This window comes from Capra hircus, chromosome 5 (genome assembly GCF_001704415.2).
Source record: "Capra hircus breed San Clemente chromosome 5, ASM170441v1, whole genome shotgun sequence".
Taxonomy (NCBI): Eukaryota; Metazoa; Chordata; class Mammalia; order Artiodactyla; family Bovidae; genus Capra; species Capra hircus.
In genome coordinates, this window is record NC_030812.1 from 55,645,924 (window position 1) to 55,666,720 (window position 20,797).

Sequence of the window (20,797 nt, forward strand, 5' to 3'; positions counted from 1 at the left end):
CATGATTGGTAAGACCAATGAGATTCATCCCCTAAATGCATGGGAGGGGAACACCTGTATATAATCCAGACTTTGCCAACCAGGGAGAAAGACTCGCTGCTGAGCAGGCATCATCAGTGCTTGCCTTGGTAGTCATACAAATTCCTCTTCCTTTTAAGGGTCAGCTATTGCACGCTCCGTTGACAAGATGTGTGGCATACTGCTTAAGGGCAACAGGGCTTGTGCCAGACTAACTGGATGCGAATCCCAGCTCGCTTGCCAGCTCTTCGGCTGTGGGCAGATCACTTAAACTTTCCACACTGCAGCTTCCTGATCTGTAAAACAAGGGCTACTAGCACTATCCAACAGAAGTTTCTGTGATGATGGAAGGAAATGTCCCATGTCTGTGCTAATACAGTAGCCACTAGCCATATGTGGCTGCTGAGTGTTTGAAATGTGGCGAGTACATGTGAGGGACTGTTTTTTAATGTTTGTGTATTTATGTATGTATGTGGCTGCACTGGGTCTTAGTTGTGAAACATGGGAAGTTTAGTTGCAGCATGCGGGATCTAGTTTCCTGACCAGGGATGGAACCTAGGTCCCCTACACTGGGAGCGTGGAGTCTTAGCTGCTGGACCATGAGGGAAGTCCCAAGAACTGTTTTTTTTTTTTTTTTAATGAAAATTAAATAGTCACATTTGACTAGTGACTTGGCTTCCCTGATAGCTCAGTTGGTAAAGAATCTGCCTGCAGTGCAGGAGACCCTGGTTCGATTTGAAGATCCACTAGAGAAGGGATAGGCTACCCACTCCAGTGTTCTTGGGCTTCCCTTGTGGCTCAGCTGGTAAAGAATCCACCTGCAATGAGGGAGACCTGGGTTCGATCCCTGGGTTAGGAAGATCCCCTGCAGAGGGGAACAGCTACTCACTCCAGTATTCTGGCCTGGAGAATTCCATGGACTGTATAGTCCATGGGGTCACAAAAAGTGGGACATGACTGAGCGACTTTCACTTCACCACACTGGGCACATAGTTCTAATTCATAGTACTGTTGTAGGATAAAATGTGCAGTTCTTGGATGATTTAAAAAGCAGGAATTGAAGTAACACATAAACTCTCATTAAATGTTAGTTATTACTTTTGCCGCCATCCACTGATGTCCCGGTCATTTGCCCACTCTCCTTGAAGAAAGACTATGGCATCTGATTCACTGTCTTCCTTGCCACCTCAGGTCTTTAGCAAACCCAGGTGGCTTCAATGTTCATGCAGGTAGTCCAGCGGCACCCTGGTCTCTTCAGCTCCAATGACTCACTTCCATTTTGCCAGAGCCACTCACTCCCATAGCCACAACCTCTACCACACCCTCCCAAGGGAGCTCAGTGGAATCTCACCCCTTTGTCTCTGACTACATATGCCAACCTTTCAATTCCTTCCTTCTCTTGCTCCCAGGAAGTCTGATCTTTAGGTTGGTTGAGACTTCCAGTTCCTTGATTCTATTCTTTCCTTTCCCACTGGCTCTTGTCTTTACTTCTCTTCCTAACCAGGTTGATTCCACAACGCTTCACTTCTCCTCCTCCATATGGTACTCTTCTTCATTATTATTAACCTTCTGAACAGTTCTCCCGGTTTCAGATTTACTGTTCAAATCCATTCTCCACACTGCAACCAGGGTAGTCTCTCTACTCAATCTCATCATATTGCCCACCTGCCCTAAATCCTCTGCTGTTCCCCACTGCCACCTATCACCCATTTCCAGAGGTACCATGCTCCCACAGCATCCATGTTTTTGCACATGCTAGACTCCCTTCCTGATGTACCTTTCCTCTTGTTCTTGGCCTGAATAACTTCTTTTTTCCCTTTTAGATTCAGTTTGTCTGCACATTGTTAGAGCTTGGAGTTGAGGCCGCTGGCCAATGAACTCACAAGCGTAGGTAGTGTTTTACACGAGGGGCAAGTTTTTCACTAACACCACAAGGGTCTCTGGCCAATGAGTGGAGTTGGATAGTAATACTTGCTACAAAAGTATGATTTTAAGGAATGAGAGCTTATTTAAGCAGAGGCGAAAACATTTTAAAAATAACCTTTTTTTTTCTCTCTTCTTCAATATTTCTAACTCTTCAGGCAGTACTTGACTCTTCTGTTTTCTCAGTTCGTATATTCTACTTGAGATCCTAAAAAGGGAGCGCACTCAGCGGGTCTGATGTGGATGCACGCCCGGGAAGTTCTGCGCATGCGTGGCACCATCACCCGAGAGCACCCATGGGAGGTCATGCCGGATCTCTACTTCTACAGAGATCCTGAAGAGATTGAAAAAGAAGAGCAGGCAGCAGCTGAGAAGGCTGTGACCAAGGAGGAATTTCAGGGTGAATGGGCTGCTCCAGCTCCAGAGTTCACTGCTACTCAGCCTGAGGCAACAGACTGGTCCGAAGGTGTGTAGGCGCCTTCCGTGCCTATTCAGCAGTTCCCCACTGAAGACTGGAGTGTGCGCCGCCTCCCACTGAAGACTGGAGTGCTCCGCCTCCCACTGAAGACTGGAGTGTGCGCCGCCTCCCACTGAAGACTGGAGTGCTCCGCCTCCCACTGAAGAATGGTCTGCAGCTCCACCGCTCAGGCCACTGAATGGGTAGTAACCACCACTGAGTAAGCTGTTCTTCCAAACACCTGTAGAACGTCCACAAACTTCCACCAAAACGGAAATCTGGTTGATGGAAAATAACTGTTTCTAAAAAAAAAAAAAAAAGATTCAGTTTGGGCGTCACCTCCCTGATCTCTGCTATCCCCTAACCTAGTTGAGGTGCCCCTCCCACAGGCTCCCATGGCATCTGTGCTTCACTGGAGGCACAGTCCTAATGATGCTGGGCTGTGATATAAGATACCATTGTTAACAAATCTGACTCCCTGTCTTGGCTATGAAAGCCTGAGAACAGACACCCAACAAATTGTTACTGAATTGACTGGACATAGATTTTGGGAAGATTGCTTGCTACCAATTCAATTCACATTTTTAAAGGTGGAGGGATTTGAATGTGTTTGTATGTTGAGGGTTAAGAGCTATAATAAGGAACTGCCTGGTGGTCGAGTGCTTAGGACTTGGCACTTTCACAGCTGAGGGCCCAGGTTCAATCCCTGGTTAGGGAACTAAGATCCTGCAAGCTGTGAGGTGTGACCAAAAGAAGATGGCCTGCAATAATTAGTGAATGAGAGGCAGGAGATTTGGAGGACAGAGGGGACAATGACTGGAACAGTGCCCGGGGAGGCAGGTGAGGTCCTGAGCACAGATGGAGGAACATCCTTCAGGCAGGGGAAGAGACAGGCTCTCCTGCCTGTTGAAATGTCTGTTGTCAGGGAGCAGGAAACTGGAGGAGTTTCCAACTGACAAGTCTCTGTTCCCTCTAATCTAAATGGTGAGTTGGGATCAAGGTGAATGGAAATTTGGGGGGAAGAGCAAAGGCCTGGGAGACACAGCTGCCTAGGGACCCAAAGCCACTTCCCACACTTCTGTGAACTTTTCCTCTGATCCCTCAGTCTCCCACCTACAAATCCCAGGCTGCTGTCCAGTGCTCCTGAATGCGGCCTGCATTCATCTTGGCTGTGAAATGTACTAAGCCCCTGCCTTTAATCCATCACTAAGTTTAGTCCTCATATAAGAGAGTATATGTAAAACAGCCCACCCCAGGTACACAGTAAACACGAGGTAAATGGTAGTCTTTGTATTGACTAGCACGGATAAACTTGGTTTTTCTAGCTGCATAGCAGTGTTTACAGGATGATACATGCCTCTGCCCTCCAGGAGCTTATTTCCTTGTCAGAGAAGGATGTACCCCATGATAATTAAAAAGCAATACAAAGTGATATGTGATAGTTATTGTCTGGTCGCTACCATGTCTCTCTCTCTCTCTTTTTTTTTTTTCCATGTCCAACTCTTTTGCCACCCCATGGACTATAGTCCACAAGTCTCCTCTGTCCATGGGATTTCCCAGGCAAGAATACTGGAGTGGGTTGCCATGCCCTTCTCCAGGGTATCTTCCTGACCCAGGGATTGAACCTGTGTCTCCTGCATTGGCAGGTGGATTCTTTATCACTGAGCCACCAGTGAAGCCCCATGTGATGGTTACCAACACCCAAATGGCGCTTTGTTTTTGACCACAACGAGCACTGAAAAGTATCTTTTCCATCAAGACCTAGAACTCAAATCAATATATAAAGTGAAACAAATTTCACAGGAGAAGGGGACGACAGAGGATGAGATGGCTGGATGGCATCACTGACTCAATGGATGTGAATCTGAGTGAACTCCGGGAGTTGGTGATGGACAGGGAGGCCTGGCGTGCTGCGATTCATGGGGTCGCAAAAAGTTGGACACGACTGAGTGACTGAACTGAACTGAACTGAACTATCCTTACTTTGTGTCATGCATTCTGGTATTTTCTATTGTATTCTACTTTGTTTTTAAACAGTGGTGGTCAAGACTCACTGTGATGGGTTGAACTGTGCCTCTCAAAAATTCATATATTAGTATGTTGAAATCATATATCCCTCAAAAATTCATATTCATAGGAGGTACCCTCTGTCCCTCAGAATGTGACCTTATTCAGAGATACGGTCTTTACAGAGGAAATCTTTAGGGTGGGCCCTAATCCAATATGACTGGTGTCTTTAGAAAAAGGGGAAATTTGTGAATTCGCTGGCAGTCCAGTAGTTAGCACTTGGTGCTTTCATTGCTGGGGCCCTGGGTTCGACCTCTGGTCTTGGAACAGGATCCTATGTGGCTTGGCAATAGAGGGGGGAAATTTGGAGACAGACTTGCATGCAGGGAGAATACACATGAACAGGAAGATGGCTATGCACAGGCTAAGGAGAGAGGCCTGGAATGAGTCCTCTCAGTTCTCAGAGGGGACCAACCCTGCCAACACACTGATCTTGGACTTTTAGCCTTCGGTACTCTGACAGAGTGAACTCCTTTGGTTGGTTAACTCCCTGCCTCAGCAGAAAAATACACTCACCTGATTGATTTCGTGACTCACTATTGGGTTGCAACCTGCAGTTCCCAGACTGCAACATTCTTTTCTCTCTGCTTTTCCTCCTGCATTCTTCACAGCCACTGGTGGGATGGCAGGGCCTGGAGGAGGGGGAGGCGAGCAAGGAACCAGCTCTCAGGGTCATGCAAGTGGGGGAGGGGTTACCAGTAGTCTAGCCAGCTCCACACTTATATGACCTGAAGGTGAGCACCTCCTCCAACTCAGCACCCTCAACACCTCACCCTGGCCTAGGCTGTGTCAAGTAGGTACAAGCCTTGTCTCCATTTGAGAGGTTGACGCACAGTCACAAAGCTTTTAAGTGGAGTTCGATCCACGTCAGATATGCCTTTAATTCCTCTGATGACATCACAGTCTCCCCATTTGTGCAATCAGTTAGAGAAGATGATAATAAATACTGTTTTACTATTTGTATGTGCTTCTCACCTTCCTATCCCCCAAGGGAGTCAAAGTTAAAGACTCAAGTTCATGCCTCCTCTCCTCTTGCCAAAGTTCTGAGGGACACGGCCCTCTGGAGACCCCTAGGTGGCAAGGCCTAAGTTTAGTCACTGTCTCTGGATGTCAGCAGGCAGAGTGGAGCGCACACAGAATGCACGTGTCGTGAGCGCCTTTGTGCACATATTGTGATCGATCGCAGCACTGCCAGCTGTATAAACCCAAGGACAGCGTTCCTGCCTGCCATCTCCGCCCCAGCTCTCCCTCCTTTCCAACTGGCTGCCTTACAGACACAATAAATATATAAACACACACCTCCAACAGCCTCTGCCTTTGTGGCATTAATATTACCCTCAAATCTGGGGATCCTATGTAAGATAGAGGCTCTTCTGTCTTTCTCCTGCCTGGCTAGTTCTGGGACAATAAAATAACGTCTAACATTTCCTGTGTACCAGGCATCATTCACATGTATTATTGCATTTCACTCTCACAGCTTTGTAAGTTAAGGCTATTATTTGCTCCATTTTACAGACAACAAAACTGAAGCACAAAACAGCCCAGAGTTGTGCAGCTAGCAGTGCTGGCAGGATCTGAACCCATGCAGCCTGTCTCCAGGGGCCAAGTTCTTAACTCCTACCCTCTGCCTAGCTGGGGACTCCGACCTGCACATACTTGCCCATCCACGTGGATGGGAGGGGGAGGAGCCAGGTTCTGGGAATCAGATGGGACACCAGGGGGCAGCATAAGCCTGGCTTTGGCCCCTGAGCCCAGCCCTGTTTGGGGAGAGAGGAGGGGAGTAGAAACTGCCTCCCACCTTCTACTGCTCCTCAGAGACCACCCTTTCCCCATACACGTCTCTCAGGTTTGGGGGCTTGAAGGTCCCTTGGCCTCCTCCAGCTCTTCCTTCAGCCAAAGCTTCAAAAACCATCCAGTAGTGACAATGATGACTCAGAAGCTGAGCAAGCCTTGTGCGTGTGAGTGTGTGTCCTTGTGACTACATGTGGCTCTGAGTGCTGACATGTCTGTGAGCCTGCCTGCACGTGTGTGTAAGCATGTGTGTGTGTGGGAGGGAGTGTCCTTCTGGCTGGGGAAGTTGTCTACATGCACGTTTATTTCTGGGTGTGTCTCAGTGTTTACTCCAGAAACAGATAGGAACTTTGCCAAGGTTGCACAGCAGACTCATATTCAAACTTGTCCCTTGGGAACCTACGGGCAGCAACTCCAGCTTGCCGCTGGCTCCTACCTGGGTCCCCGGAGTAGTACCCCATGAGGAGGTGGCGGAAAGGATTTTCAGTTCCAGGCATCCCTGGAGGCCTGCAGGATTGTGAGCTTCACAGCCCCCTCCCCCACTCCCTCCCATCAGCGGGTCACGAGACCTCTAGGGCGTTCCCCACCCAGCAGGGAGGGGAACCGAGGAGTCCCAGCTCCCCGGCCGCTTTCAGGGTCTTCCACTGGAGGGAGCACAGGGCCAGAGGGATTTCTTTTTCCAGAGCCCCCCGCCGTACCCCCCACCGGGGGGGTGGGGAGCCCAGTCCCTCTTGAGCCCAAACCTCCGGCCCTTGCAAGAGTTTGAGTATGGGAGCTGTAGTTTGGGGTGGCTTGTCTCTGCTTGATATTAGGTGACTTTCTGGAGGAAAGTTGATTGTTTTTGATGGGGGACAGAGTAAGTGGGGATCAGCCTTTCCTCCAGCCTGGCGCCAGGGGCCCCCAAGCCCCAGTCCTGGCTCCCCCTCCCAGCCCATGCTCCCCTACTCCATACCAGAGGCACACATGCTCACCCCACTTTCTTCCTCTTCCTCCTCCAGCCCACTTTCTCTTCTCTGTGTCGTCAGAGCTCCAGGGAGGGACCTGGGTAGTCGGAGAAGCCGGAAACAGCGGGCTGGGGCAGCCACTGCTTACACTGAAGAGGGAGGACGGGAGAGGATTGTGTGTGTGTGTGTGTGTGTGTGTGTGTGTTTTCTTTTTGGTGGTGGTGGAGGAGGAGGGGTGCTAGCAGGGCCAGTCCTGAACCCGCTGGACAGAGCTACAGACCCATGGGGCCTGGCAGAGCCCGCTGAGAGAGGGAGACGACAACAGAGGGGTTGCCAAGGTGAGGGGATGCCTCCAAGGAGGGAGGGTGGGGGGCCTCTGACTACCAATGTGGGGGGCGGAGGGGAGTGCTTTTCAGGATCCTGCCTGGGCAAAATGGATGGTCCCCAAGAAATTGTTTCAGCTGGGGCTGGTGGCTGGTGTTACTGAGTTTTGGCAGTTTCGAAATATCAGAGGAATCTGGAGTGGGTACAGGCCCAGCACTTGCCCTGCTCCTCCCCAGCATGGGTCACTTTTTCCACACACCCCATCCCCCGCAATCCAGGGACGTGTTAAGGCAGGGGAAGGAGGGCAAGGAGGTGCCCCTCTGCCCTCTGGGTTTGGGGGAAGTGGCCGCCCCTCCCTATAGAAAACTGATGGCAGGGGGCAGTGGGTCCTCCACAGACCCCTATCCGGGCCCCCCACAAAGGTTCCTCTTCAAGGGTGTGGCCAGCGGGTGAGCGTGTCCCAGAAGTAGAACCTCATGGTGCCCCAGAGGAGGGGGAATTTCCCCCTCAAAACTGCTCCACGCTGGGCCCGGCGGCGTCACGGAGTTAACCCTCCCGGTGCCCAACTGGCTCCGCCTCCCCGCGCCCCTCCCCGCCCCCACCACAGCACACACACACTACACAACTCAGAGAAGCTCTTTTGACGTCTGATCCTGTGGTCCCACGGTCAGAGGGCCCAGGAATGTCGGGGGTTGAGGTGAAGTTTAGGCCACGAAGCGGGGCTGATGAAGATCCTGGACTTCCCTTCCCCATGGGGAAGGGAACGCGGGCCCCGCCCCCCCCCCAGGCCGTGGCTCCTCCCTCCCTGTCGGTATTCTGTGGGGTTTACAGCAGAAGATGCCCCTGGCCTGGCTGGCCGATTGAGCCAGCCTGGTTATTGGCTGGGAGTGGGGGAAAGTCTGGCCCCTCGTTGTCTGAGGATGGAGTAGGGGAGATTTGAAGGCAGGGCCATGCCAGGAAGCTGGTCACTCTTCCTAATCTAGGGGATATGGAGGAAAGGGGAGCTGCCTCTGACTTAGGGATCACCTCGGTCCCCCAGTAGGGTAGAGATAGAGGTCAAAGGTCTGAGCACCCTGAGAAACAGGAGTGAAAGAGGGAAGAGAGGAATGGAGTCCTCCCTTAAGTTTGAAACACAAACCAAAAGGTGCCCCACCCCAAGGTGGGTGTAGAGAAAGGTCTATGAAAGGACCCTGAGCAGGAGGGGGAGGATTCTGCCTTTGGGAGAAAAGAGTTCAGGGGGATATAGGAACTGGGGGAGGAGCACGGATCTCCAGAAAAGGGGCCTCTCTGTTCTCTGTTCCTTTGGGAGTCCTGGGAGAGGGGAGAAGCTAACGTGCCGCAGCAGAACTTGGGGCTAAGTGGGTTGAGGGAGACCTAGGGAGTTTCCATCCCCATCCTTTCTGTCATCTCTGGGAAGAGAAACATGAACTGAGAGACCCCTGGGGAACCACTGGTTTACCCACTCTGCCCTGCAGTCCACCTAGGATGGGGAGGCAACTACCTCCTCCCTATTCTCCCATCTCCTTGCCTCTTGCCCCTTTTCCTTCTCTTCCTTGTAGTCCGCTAGCCTCTCCGCCCCTCTTCCAGGCTTTTTGCTGCAGGCTAATTAACCTCACTTTTTCTCCTTCCTGAGTTCTCTCTACTTTTCCTCTTGCTCCATCTCCTCTTCTTCAGTTCTCCTTCCATGTCCCCCTCCTCTTGGGATTATGAGATCTGGATCCGGAAGGGATCCTAAGGGCACAGAGTGGTGGTTTATCCCCACTTGGGTTCGGATCGCTTGCAGAGTGGCCTTGGCAAGTTGGAGAACCTCCTTGAGCTCAGTTTCTCTACCTGTGACGGGATAATTTTATATTTTAAAAATTGTTGCAAGATTCTAGTGAGGTAAGGCACTCAGTGTAATGCCTCGTACATAGTAAGTGCTTAATGAATGATAGCTATTGTTACTTTACCATCTTCTTCTTCATCTAGCCAGGCAGTTTTCAGATTGCTTCATGGAACCCTAGAATTTTGAGGGATTTCTCCAGGGACACCTTTGGGGTCCAGAGGTGGAGAGAGGGAAGCAAGAAGTTGTAGAATTCCAGGTCTACCACACTTGATTTCAACAGAGAAATTCAAATTTTACATAACTGGCTAAAATGGTCTACTTCTTTAAAAAATTTGGAAAGTTCATACTTTACCCAAGCCTCATATTTTATAGATGAGAAGATTGAGGTCCACGGAGGGGAGGTTTCTTTTTGTTTGTTTGTTTTTAAAATCTGGTGAGCATGCCACAGGTCATGTGGGATCTTAGTTCCCCGATCAGGGATTTGCTCCCTTCATTGGCAGCATGGAGTCTTAGCCACTAGACCACCAGAGAAGTTTCAAGGGGAGGTTTCCTGCCAACAGAATCAGAGCTGGGTCTAGAGCTACAACCCACATTCTCTGCCTTCTCTCAGAGAGCTTTCCCTACTGCCGCATTGCCCCTGTCTCTTACCCCCCGCCCCCACCCGGCCCTGACCCACACCCACAACTGGCTGCAGCTCAGCTCTTCCCACTCCATTACCCTCAGGCCTACTGTTGAAGAAAATACCTTGTCTCAGGCATTGGCCAAAGAGGTTCCTGGTTTGACATAGCCTGGCTGAGAGTTGTGGTGCTGATGGTCTCTGAAAGGGCTGTCTATGGGAGGTCCTTGGCTGCCCCCAAAGGCCAGCTTTCAAGTAACCTTGTTCTTTTTCTTCAGTGTTAGTGTCAGTCGCTCAGTCATGTCCGAGTCTCACAACCCATGCACTGTAGTCCACCAAGTTCCTCTGTGGAATTCTTCAGGCAAGAATACTAGGGTGGCTTTGCCATTCCTTTCTCTAGGAGGTCTTCCTGACCCAGGAATCAAACCTGGGTCTCCTGCATTGCAGGCAGATTGTTTACTTTCTGAACTACCAGGGAAGCTCTCTTTTTCTTTAGGCACCCTCCAAACCCCAGATCATGTCTCTGTGGGGTCTGGTCTCCAAAATGCCCCCAGAAAAACTGCAGCGGCTCTATGTCGACTTTCCTCAACACCTGCGGCATCTCCTGGGTGACTGGCTGGAGAACCAGCCCTGGTGAGTCCTAGCTGTCCCCTTATCAGTCCCCCAGGGCCTGCCCCACCTACCTTCCTTCTCATTAGGTTTTCTTCATCCCATTTTGAGACTTGGGACTCATTATTCCACATGGAGCGGTCCAGATTTAGCCAGGAGTCTGTACCGCATCAGCCAGACTACAGCGTGTTGACACGTGGAGTTCCCCACCCCCTTAGGAACCTGAGCCAAAGAGGAGGGAGGTCAGAGCTGGGGCACGGGCACCACCCACAGCAGCTGGAAAATTGGGGAACATGGGGCACAGCTGAGGACTATGGAGGGCCTGGATGGAGGATAAGAGGGGGAAGGAGCTCCTGAGCTGTTTGCTGTGGGGTGAAGAGACAGTAGAGTCGAGAAAGCCCTGACCTGAGGTGGCCTCATCCTGATCTTCCTGCAGGGAATTCCTTGTCGGCTCAGACACCTTCTGCTGCAACATGGCCAGCGCCCTACTTTCTGCCACTGTCCAGCGTCTTCAGGCCTCAGCTGGAGAGCAGGGGGAGGGGAGCACCGTCGTGCAACACATCAACACTCTGGAGGTGGGGGCAGGAGGGAGGGCCAGGGCCAGGGTGGGGCCCGGAGCTGGGGTGAGCACTGGATGCTGGAAGGAAATTGGTGTTCCTCTGGTTAGTTGTTAGCTAGCAGGCAAATTAGACTTTAAAAGCATGCAAATGCATGCAAACTTCTGGAGTCCATGATTGTGCTGCCTTTTAGTTCCGGTGTGAATGGGGAGGGGGATTGGTGAGGGAGAATGACATGAGTAAGAGCAAGGATAACCCCATCTACGACTCTTCATTTCTAGACCATATATCAGAGGGACCCCCTGAAGCTGGTGGCCACTTGCAGACACATACTTCAAGGTGAAAAAAAAGCTGTTATGGAGCAGGTATTGTGATACCCCACCTCCCACCCCAACTCAACCCCCTGGAACTTTAGCCTGAGCCATGAGAAATTAGAAGGGGTTTGAAGTTCAGGAAAAGCTCCGTGTTCTAGGTCCAAGATGATCAAAGGATGTTCCTGGGCTCAGAGTGAGCCCCAAGTTAAGCTCAGAGAAGATTCCAGTGAGGAGCTGAGGGTAGTGAGGGGTCTGGGGCAAGTGATACAGAGCTGTTATCTCCAGAAGATTCCAAAATGTCAGGAAGAACTGTCAAGGAAGAGAAAGGAGCGAGACAAGGGAAGTGGTCTGTTTTCTACAGAGCACGGCAGTGGGCACCCCTTTGGGGAGTGGAGGCTGAGTGAAAAGGGATGGGCAGAGTATCTCACCTGTCGCCTGTCCTTCCTTGCAGTTCCACCACCTGCCAATGTCCTTCCACTGGAAGCAGGAGGAACTCAAGTTTAACACAGTCCTACGGAGGCTGCAGCACCGGGCGGGAGAGACCCGCCTTCTCCGGGAGGCCCTGCAGCCTGGAGCTGAGGCTGGCCAAGGTGGGATTCTGGGGAGTGTGTGGGAGCGACCCCCTCTTGGATCTCAACCCTGATTGAACCTCTCAAATCTATCTGCACCTCGATTTTTGCCCCTACCCTCAGTGTCTTTGCACAGCTTGATAGAAACGCCTGCCAACGGGACTGGGCCAAGTGAGGTGAGTCATGGACTGAGACGTGGAGACTGAGCTCAAAGTGCACACTTTGAGGGTCTCAGATCTGTGGAGGGATGGTGAGTAGTCCTCTGAGAGGTGAGAAAGGGAGGCCTACCCTCCAGAGCTGGGCAAAGAGGAAGCGTGTGGCTCCGGCTCAGGCCCCACCTGCCCACAGGCCCTGGTCACGCTGCTGCAGGAGACTGTTGGCGAGCTGGAAGCTGCTCAGGCTCTGGTGCTGAAGAGGATCCAGATATGGAAGCGGCAACAGCAGCTGGCAGGGAATGGCGCACCCTTTGAGGAGAGCCTGGCTCCACTACAAGAGAGGTGGGGGCAGGGCTGACAGGGAAGCGGGATGCGCTGGGGGTGGACACCTGCTCTCCCTGCTGGAGGTGTAAGAGAGAGAGGTCAGGCCAGAGGGTCTCGGGGTGGGCCAAGACTCGGAGAAGCCAGATCCAGCAGAGCCACCCTTACTGTTGTTCAGGTCATGTCTTGCACACGTGCACCAGGCTGACCCAGCATGAGCAGACATTCCTCCAACCTATACTTTTTTCTTCGAGTTCCATGCCCAGAGGACTGGGAATCCTTTTGGTTTATTGGGCAGGGCATCTTTTAATGTGCGCAAAAGCATCATGCATGCTGGCCTCGGACCTGGGTATCAGACCCCTGGGGAAAGGGCAGCTCATTTCCACAGAGCTTCCAGGCACTGAGCGGGAACCTTGCCCCAGAGCCAAGGCATGTCCCACCACCCCTTCAGCCCCGATGCCTTGCAGTCACACCCATTGCTCATCCCCAACCCTCCACACACACTATCCTGCTTTCTTCCTGGGTTGAGGGGTGAGGGGCAGTCTGGGCCGGGAGCAGGATGGAAGACTGCGCCCCCTGACCATGGTCGTGGCCCCAGGTGTGAGAGCCTGGTGGACATTTATTCCCAGCTGCAGCAGGAGGTGGGGGCAGCTGGTGGGGAGCTTGATCCCAAGACCCGGGCAGCATTGATTAGCCGACTGGATGAAGTCCTGCGCACACTCGTCACCAGGTATGAGACCCCCTGCCTGATGGAGAGCAGACCCCAAGGAAGCAGGAGGGTCAGAGTTTTAGGGGGGAGGCGGTGCCCAGAGGGACCCAGCTGTTCACTTCCCTGTGTCTTCCTTACTCCTCCCAGCTCTTTCCTGGTGGAAAAGCAGCCCCCCCAGGTTCTGAAGACTCAGACCAAGTTCCAGGCCGGGGTTCGATTCCTGCTGGGCCTGCGGTTCCTGGGGGCCCCAGCCAAGCCTCCACTGGTCAGGGCCGACATGGTCACGGAGAAGCAGGCGAGGGAGCTGAGCATGCCCCAGGGGCCTGGAGCTGGAGCGTAAGCCAGGGCTGGAGAGGGCCTGAGGGGGTGATGGAGGCCAGAGGGGCCTGGGGGACCAGCACAATGAAGGGGGCTGGGTGATGATGGGGAGGGAGGACCGTGGGATATGGGGGCCCTGTATAACCATCAAGGGAGAGGGTGGGGAGGGACCCACCAGCGCTGGAATGGGGTGGAAGCGTCCTGATTTGGCTAAGATGGGGGTTTCTCCCTCAAGAACCCAAGTAGGGAGATGGAGATTAGGGACCAAGAGTCTAGGCCATTCACCTGTGGACTCAAGCTCCTGCCACTCCTGGGCCAGTCGGGATGAGCCCCTCTCTGACTTGCCCTGGCAGAGAAAGCACCGGGGAAATCATCAACAACACTGTGCCCCTGGAGAACAGCATTCCTGGGAACTGCTGCTCTGCGCTGTTCAAGAACCTGGTGAGAGGCCTTTGGGGAGCAGTGGGCGGGCATCCTCAGGCCAGGCAAGTGTCCTCAAGAGGGTGTGGGGAGCCCAGGAGACGCAGTTTCTGCCTTCATCCTCCTTGCCCTCACCCCATCCCCCAGCTTCTGAAGAAAATCAAGCGGTGTGAGCGGAAGGGCACCGAGTCTGTCACGGAGGAGAAGTGTGCTGTGCTCTTCTCCACCAGCCTCACGCTCGGCCCTAACAAACTTCCCATCCAGCTCCAGGTGAGCCTGGGTCCCAGGTGCCCCGGCCACATACCAAGGCCTGGATCCTCACTCATGAATCCCCTGTACCCTGTGGGTCTGGGGTTCACGCATGTTGGGGCTCCAGGGGGAGTGGGGAGGACGAGAACTCAAGTGCACACTCCAGGGAATGATGGTGTGCGTTATTGCATGTGGCCCTGTGGGATTGTGTCCTAGTTTTTGCAATAAGAACTATTTTCCTTAGCCATGCCAATGGCTAAGGCATTGAGGCACTTTTCTTAGACCAGGGCACTGTTTTAAGTCATACGCATGCACACACATGCAGGGTTTGCACAGTTAACATTATGAGGGAGTTATTCTTACCAGCCTCATTTTACAGATGAGAACACTGAGACACAGAGACTGACTACTTAGCCTGGGTCACACAGCTCCTGAATGTTGGAGCTGGCATTTGAAACCTGGAGGTCTGACTCTATAGCACTGACTCCTCACCACGTCTCAGCAGGGAGGCCATAATTCAGCTTCAGAAAGCACTTGATCACACACCATGAATTTTTAACTATGTGGTGGGAGTTCAGGAGCTTCTGGGCACCCTCAGAGCCAGCCCTCTGCAGAGGCCCCTTGTCCCCCAATACCAAGAGCTCCCTTTCCTCACCTGCTTCAGGCCCTGTCTTTGCCCCTGGTGGTCATCGTCCATGGCAACCAAGACAATAACGCCAAAGCCACCATCCTGTGGGACAATGCCTTCTCTGAGATGGTGAGGCAAGACCCGGAGTTGGGGGAAGGAGGGGCTATAACCTGGGGTGTGGGTGTAGGCTGGTGGGGTGGCTGGTATGTCCGCATGAGAGTGGCCATAACTCCTTCTCAGAGACTTGTTTCTGTCCTTCTGACCTCCTTTTGTGCCAATCTTAACACTGATTCTGTGGTGGCACTTTAGACTACTGTTGGAAAAGCACCGTTTTTCTTGGGCTGACTCAGGGGGACAAGGCTGTCGAGGGACAGTCTTGGGAAGGGGGGGAGGATGCAGGCCCTTCTGAGAAGGAATGGCTATGTCAGCCTGAGGCTCCTCACCTTCTCCCCTCCCCTCCCAGGACCGCGTGCCCTTTGTGGTGGCTGAGCGGGTGCCCTGGGAGAAGATGTGTGAAACTCTGAACCTCAAGTTCATGGCTGAAGTGGGGACCAACCGGGGGTTACTCCCAGAGCACTTCCTCTTCCTGGCCCAGAAGATCTTCAGTGACAGCAGCCTGAGTATGGAGGCCTTCCAGCACCGTTCTGTGTCCTGGTCACAGTTCAACAAGGTCATTCCCCTGCCCTTTGGACCTCCCGCCCCCAAGCTCTTCATCCCTGGGGCACTCAGGGGCTCCCCAACCTCTGCCCAGGGACCAACTGCTAGGATTTTCACAGTGCCCCGCCATGTTCATCAGGAGGGCCTCTGCCCTGGCCCAGGCAGGAAAACCCCTTGGCTCTCTGGCATCCCCCTAGTTTTTGTCTGGGGGCCCTCTGTCTTCCCTTTTGCTAGTGATTTGCATGACTCACCCAGATTGTGTGTAAACACAGCTTTGATTCAAAATGACTTTGACCCATTGGGAAAATAGTTCTTATTGCAAAAACCAGGATGAAATCCCACAGGGACAAATGCAATAACACCAGCAACCGTGAGTTGACAGCTTAGTATATGCCAAATTGTACTTGAGCACTGTATGTATGCTATCTCACTTAACCATCACAAGAGTTCTTTCAGGTAGGTACTATTATACCCATTTTATAGAGGATGAACTGGCTCAGAGGTGTTAAGTAGTTTCTCCAAGGCCTCCTAGCAAGTGAGGCCTTATTTCTGACTCTTGCTCTTAGCTACTACATTTTACAGCACCCAAAATAAGGTGGCTCAGGACTGGATCTGTTACAAAAACAGGGAACAATGGAGGTCTGGGTGTCTTGGTTGAAGACCAGCTGAGTCAAAGCTGTCATGTACTGATCTCTTTTTAAAAAAAGGAAGAAAGAAAAGCCCACACGACCAGAGGATGTGTTAGCAAAGGGAGCAGGACACTTACATCCTGCAAGCTGCCTTCTCTGGACACCACTTCCGCCAGGCCTCATTCAGGAGGGGGTGGAGCACAGTGGTTATGAGGGGGCCCAGGCCAGACTTCCTGGACTAAATCCCAGCTCTACTTTTCACTGGTTGTGAAAGAAGCAAGTTATTTGATCTTTCTAGGTTTTCATTTCTTCATCTGTAAGATGGGATACTCATGAGATCTTCATCCATAGATGTGTAAAGATTGGATACAGTAATTTATGGCAAGAGCTTGGACTAGTGCCTGGCACATGGGAAGCTTGAGTGCCGGCCACTGTCGTTGATGGGGTCTCATGTGCAGGGTGGCCCCTCAGTCCTGTGACTCTGTCGTGTCGGTATTCACAGCCCAGTGGCTGGCCTAGCCAGACTCCTGCTCTGGCCCGCTCCTGCTCACACCGGCTCCCTTCTGCCCACAGGAGATCCTGCTGGGTCGTGGCTTCACCTTTTGGCAGTGGTTTGATGGTGTCCTGGATCTCACCAAACGCTGTCTCCGGAGCTACTGGTCGGACCGGTGAGTCCCCGCCCCTGGTAACCTGAGGATCTGGGCCTCCAGATCCTGCTCCACATGCTACACCCCCACCCACATCCTCTCCTTCATCCTGGCCAGGTTGATCATCGGCTTCATCAGCAAACAGTACGTCACTAGCCTTCTTCTCAACGAACCTGATGGAACCTTCCTCCTTCGGTTCAGTGACTCAGAGATTGGGGGCATCACCATTGCCCACGTCATCCGAGGCCAGGATGGTGAGGTCACCCCCGCCAGTCCTCTGCCTCTGTGCCTGTGCCCTCAGGGGTTTCTTCTGAGAAAGGTCCTGGCCTTCTTTGATGCCAACCATGATCTTCAGGAAGTTCTTCCTTAGGTTCAACTTCTCTTCTTCCTTCTGTGGCCTAAACTTCTACCTTCTCACTTGGAGTTTGGTGGGAATGGGGACTGGTGGGACCCTCACCCCAGCTCCTCCTCTCCTTGCCTTGGTAAACTGAGAATGAGTCCAACCATCGGGGTAGGTTGGGGAAGGGGAAGCAAGTCTGGACAGAGGGGACTCATGGCCTCATTCCTTATTTAGGCTCTCCACAGATAGAGAATATCCAGCCATTCTCTGCCAAAGACCTGTCCATTCGCTCACTTGGGGACCGAATCCGGGACCTTGCTCAGCTCAAAAACCTCTACCCCAAGAAACCCAAGGATGAGGCTTTCCGGAGCCACTACAAACGTGAGCTGTGAGCCGGGGCTGGCAGCTCTGACTCCTTCTGTGGTCCACCTCCTCCCTGCTCCTGGCTACCCCCACCCCACCTGCTGTGTGTCATCCCTGACTTCTTCCTCCATTGTCACTTCCCTGCTTCTGGATCCTGCCCATCATCCATGCTCACCTTTTCCAGCTCCCTTCCTCCCTAACCCGGAAGCATTCCATGGCTCTCCTTTCCTCCCCACAATAGCTGAACAGATGGGTAAGGATGGCAGGGGTTATGTCCCAGCTACAATCAAGATGACTGTGGAAAGGTGAGTGTGCTGGTGTGGACGGAGGGTGGGGTTGATACTTACTTGTAAGCAGGAAGTGTGGCATCAACCCCTGGTCAGTCACACATGCCTCCTCCCCTCCTCCAGGGACCAGCCACTTCCCACCCCAGAGCCCCAAATGCCTACCATGATGCCCTCTTACGATCTTGGAATGGCCCCTGACTCCTCCATGAACCTGCAGCTTGGCCCAGATATGGTGTAAGAAGCTTCAGAGATAGAACTGGGAGTGGTCTGTGCCAGCGGGCATTCAGCATGGGCATGGGGAGAGTTGGCCCTGGGGGTTGAAGTAGGGAATTTCCTTTGCTTGAAAGGGATCCCCCAACTTTTGTTTAAAAATAGAATTTTGAAAGCCTATTTTATTTTTGGCTCTGCTGGGTCTTCCTTGCTGGGCAGGCTTTTTCTCTAGTTGAGGCGAGTGGGGGCTCCTCTCTGGTTGCAGTGCGCAGGCTTCTTGTGGCGGTGACTTCTCTTGTTTCGGAGCGTGGGCTCTAGGGCAGTTGTGGCTCCTGGGCTCTAGAGCACAGGCTCAATAGTTGTGCTGCACAGGTTTAGTTGCTCCATGGCATGGGGATCTTCCTGCAACAGGATCAGACCCATGTCTCATGCATTGGCAGGAGGATTCTTTACCATGGAGCCCCCAGGGAAGCCCCAGGATTCCTGGGTAGGGGGTTGGGAGTGTCCAGGAGAAGGGCTGGCCTCAGGAGTCTGCTTTCTTTCCCTAGGCCCCAAGTGTACCCACCACGCTCTCACTCCATCCCCTCATATCCAGCCCTCCCCCGGGAAGAATCAGTCAATATGTTGCCAGCCTTCCAGGAGTAAGTGGGGTCACCTCTGGGGAATGGGTTGGGTCACCCCCTGCAGTGGGGATTGGCACTTGTATTTGTGAAGAGAGGCTCTTCAATGAGAAAGGGGTGGCAAAAAGCCAACACCTGTGTCTCTTCTGTCCACTCCATTGAGGTGTTAATAGTTAAGATCCAGGTTCAAATTCTAGCTCCACCACTTGCTGACTTTGGGCAAGTTACTTAACTCTGATGCCTCATCTGTAAAATGGAATAATGATGATAATAATACCTGCTTCACAGGATTATTGTGAAGGTTAATTTGAGTTAGTAGTATGTATAAAGCTAAACGTAGAACCCGGCTCCTAGTAAGAGCTATGCAAGTATTAGTATTCTCTCTCCTGCCTCTGAAATCTACTGTCATTTTTCTGTTACCTTGATTTGTATATATTTATCTTTCTGGCCTGGAAGTGGCATAGACATTTTTGTTCTCCAGGTAGCACTCAGGTGTTTACTGACTCTCAGTCAAGGCAGGACATCTTCCCCCCATAGGAGCTGAGGTAGAGGTGGGATCTTAGAACCAGCAGAGTTCAGATATTAGCTAATCTATCCTTCCTCTGTCCCCCGCTCCAGTCCCCAGTGCATATAATAACATTTATACAGAGAAGAGGACCAAACTCACAGGTAGAAATGACTTGCCCAAGGTGATGCCGTCAGGATGAGGAACTGGAAATAGTTTCCTTACTCAATAGGCTTGACTTTGCAACAGCTGCCTTGGTCCAGCTTTCCTTTGACTGTGCCCTCCCCTTCCTGCTTCCAGACCTCACCTGCCAATGCCTCCCAACCTGAGCCAGATGAGCCTGCCCTTTGACCAACCTCACCCGCAGTGAGTGACCACCCCCACTCCCATCCTGAGCTCAAGCTCCTCATTCATTCCCAGCCTCAACCCCACCCTGACCCCCATCACCACCTCATTTACTTCTCTGGGGCTGGCAGGGGCCTGCTGCCGTGCCCACCTCAGGATCATGCCGTGTCCAGCCCTGAACCCTTGCTCTGCTCAGACGTGACCATGGCAGAAGATAGCTGCCTGAACCAGCCAGTGGGAGGGTTCCCTCAAGGCACCTGGTGAGTGTCAGCCTGGGGGTGGAGGCTGGGTGGGGGGTTGAGGTGTGGGTACCATGCCTATCCCACTGGCTCTCCACTTCCTCCCTGCAGGGTCCGTGAAGATATGTTCCCGCCCTTGTTGCCTCCCACTGAACAGGACCTTACCAAGCTTCTCTTGGAGGGACAAGGGGAGTCAGGGGGAGGGTCCTTGGGAGCCCAACCCCTCCTGCAGCCCTCCCCCTACGGGCAGTCTGGGATCTCAATGTCCCACTTGGACCTAAGGGCTAACCCCAGTTGGTGATCCCAGCTGGAGGCGGAGCCCAGAGAGACCACTCTCCTGCCCCACAGGCCTGCTCTGGGCACCCGCCCCTGCTCCTGCCCAACAGCAGAGAGGGAGGGTTTGTCCTCCTCTCCCCACCCACTCCCTGCTCAGAAGGAAAAGACTGCCAAGAGAAGGTACACTGGGTGGAACATACCTACTCCTTCCCTTCCAACACACCCCTGCCCTTTCCCTCCCAGATAGTGGAAGGGAAATTCAGGTTCCAAGTGAGACACACCCCAACATGACTGCACAGGCAGCACATGCACACACACACACACCACACACACACACACACACACACAGCTGGGTGGAACATACCTACTCCTTCCCTTCCAACACACCCCTACCCTTTCCCTCCCAGATAGTGGAAGGGAAATTCAGGTTCCAAGTGAGACACACCCCAACATGACTGCACAGGCAGCACATGCACACACACACATACCACCCACACACACACACACACACACACACACACAGCTCTCCTTGGAAGATGGCACTCAGCAGGAAGAGGGCTGGACAAGAGCACAGGTGCAGGCAGGGGGGGATTTTTCTGCCTGCCCCAAGCTGGGGCTCACCACTCACGGGTGGAAACACCCACACATGCACACATCTGCTCCACAGACTGAGGATGGCAGTATGGGCTTAGGCCCCAGCCCTGGAGAGATGGGAAGCAGTTCAGGAGACCCTGGGAGGGAGGGAGGGTGGGGACTGTACATTTGGTTACAGATGTGGCTTTTGCCCAGATTAAAAAAACAAGTCCCAACCAGCTCCAGATTCTTGTCAGTCAGCTGCAGGCTTCAGGATACGTGTGTGTGATTG

The 20,797-nt window shown here is 52.7% G+C and overlaps 1 protein-coding gene and 1 long non-coding RNA gene across 3 annotated transcripts; one reads left to right on the forward strand and one right to left on the reverse strand.

The window, feature by feature from the left end:
* LOC102180828 lies at positions 924–7,337 on the reverse strand. 2 transcript variants are annotated; one of them, XR_001295688.2, is made up of 3 exons: positions 7,228–7,337; positions 4,982–5,097; positions 924–2,700 (listed from the first exon to the last, which is right to left on the reverse strand). It is a non-coding gene; the product is annotated as an uncharacterized LOC102180828 (long non-coding RNA). The 2 variants fall into 2 exon arrangements; XR_001918070.1 differs by lacking the exon at positions 7,228–7,337 and adding an exon at positions 6,693–6,772.
* On the forward strand, positions 7,285–20,741 carry STAT6 (signal transducer and activator of transcription 6). Its single transcript, XM_005680308.3, has 22 exons — positions 7,285–7,538; positions 10,462–10,598; positions 11,011–11,149; positions 11,413–11,496; positions 11,897–12,035; positions 12,138–12,190; positions 12,363–12,511; positions 13,089–13,220; positions 13,347–13,535; positions 13,871–13,958; positions 14,085–14,207; positions 14,851–14,943; positions 15,278–15,484; positions 16,674–16,768; positions 16,865–17,001; positions 17,322–17,468; positions 17,692–17,755; positions 17,861–17,971; positions 18,496–18,588; positions 19,373–19,438; positions 19,549–19,677; positions 19,768–20,741. The coding sequence occupies exons 2-22, from the start codon at positions 10,483–10,485 to the stop codon at positions 19,955–19,957; spliced, it is 2,544 nt and encodes an 847-aa protein (XP_005680365.1). The 5' UTR covers positions 7,285–7,538; positions 10,462–10,482; the 3' UTR covers positions 19,958–20,741.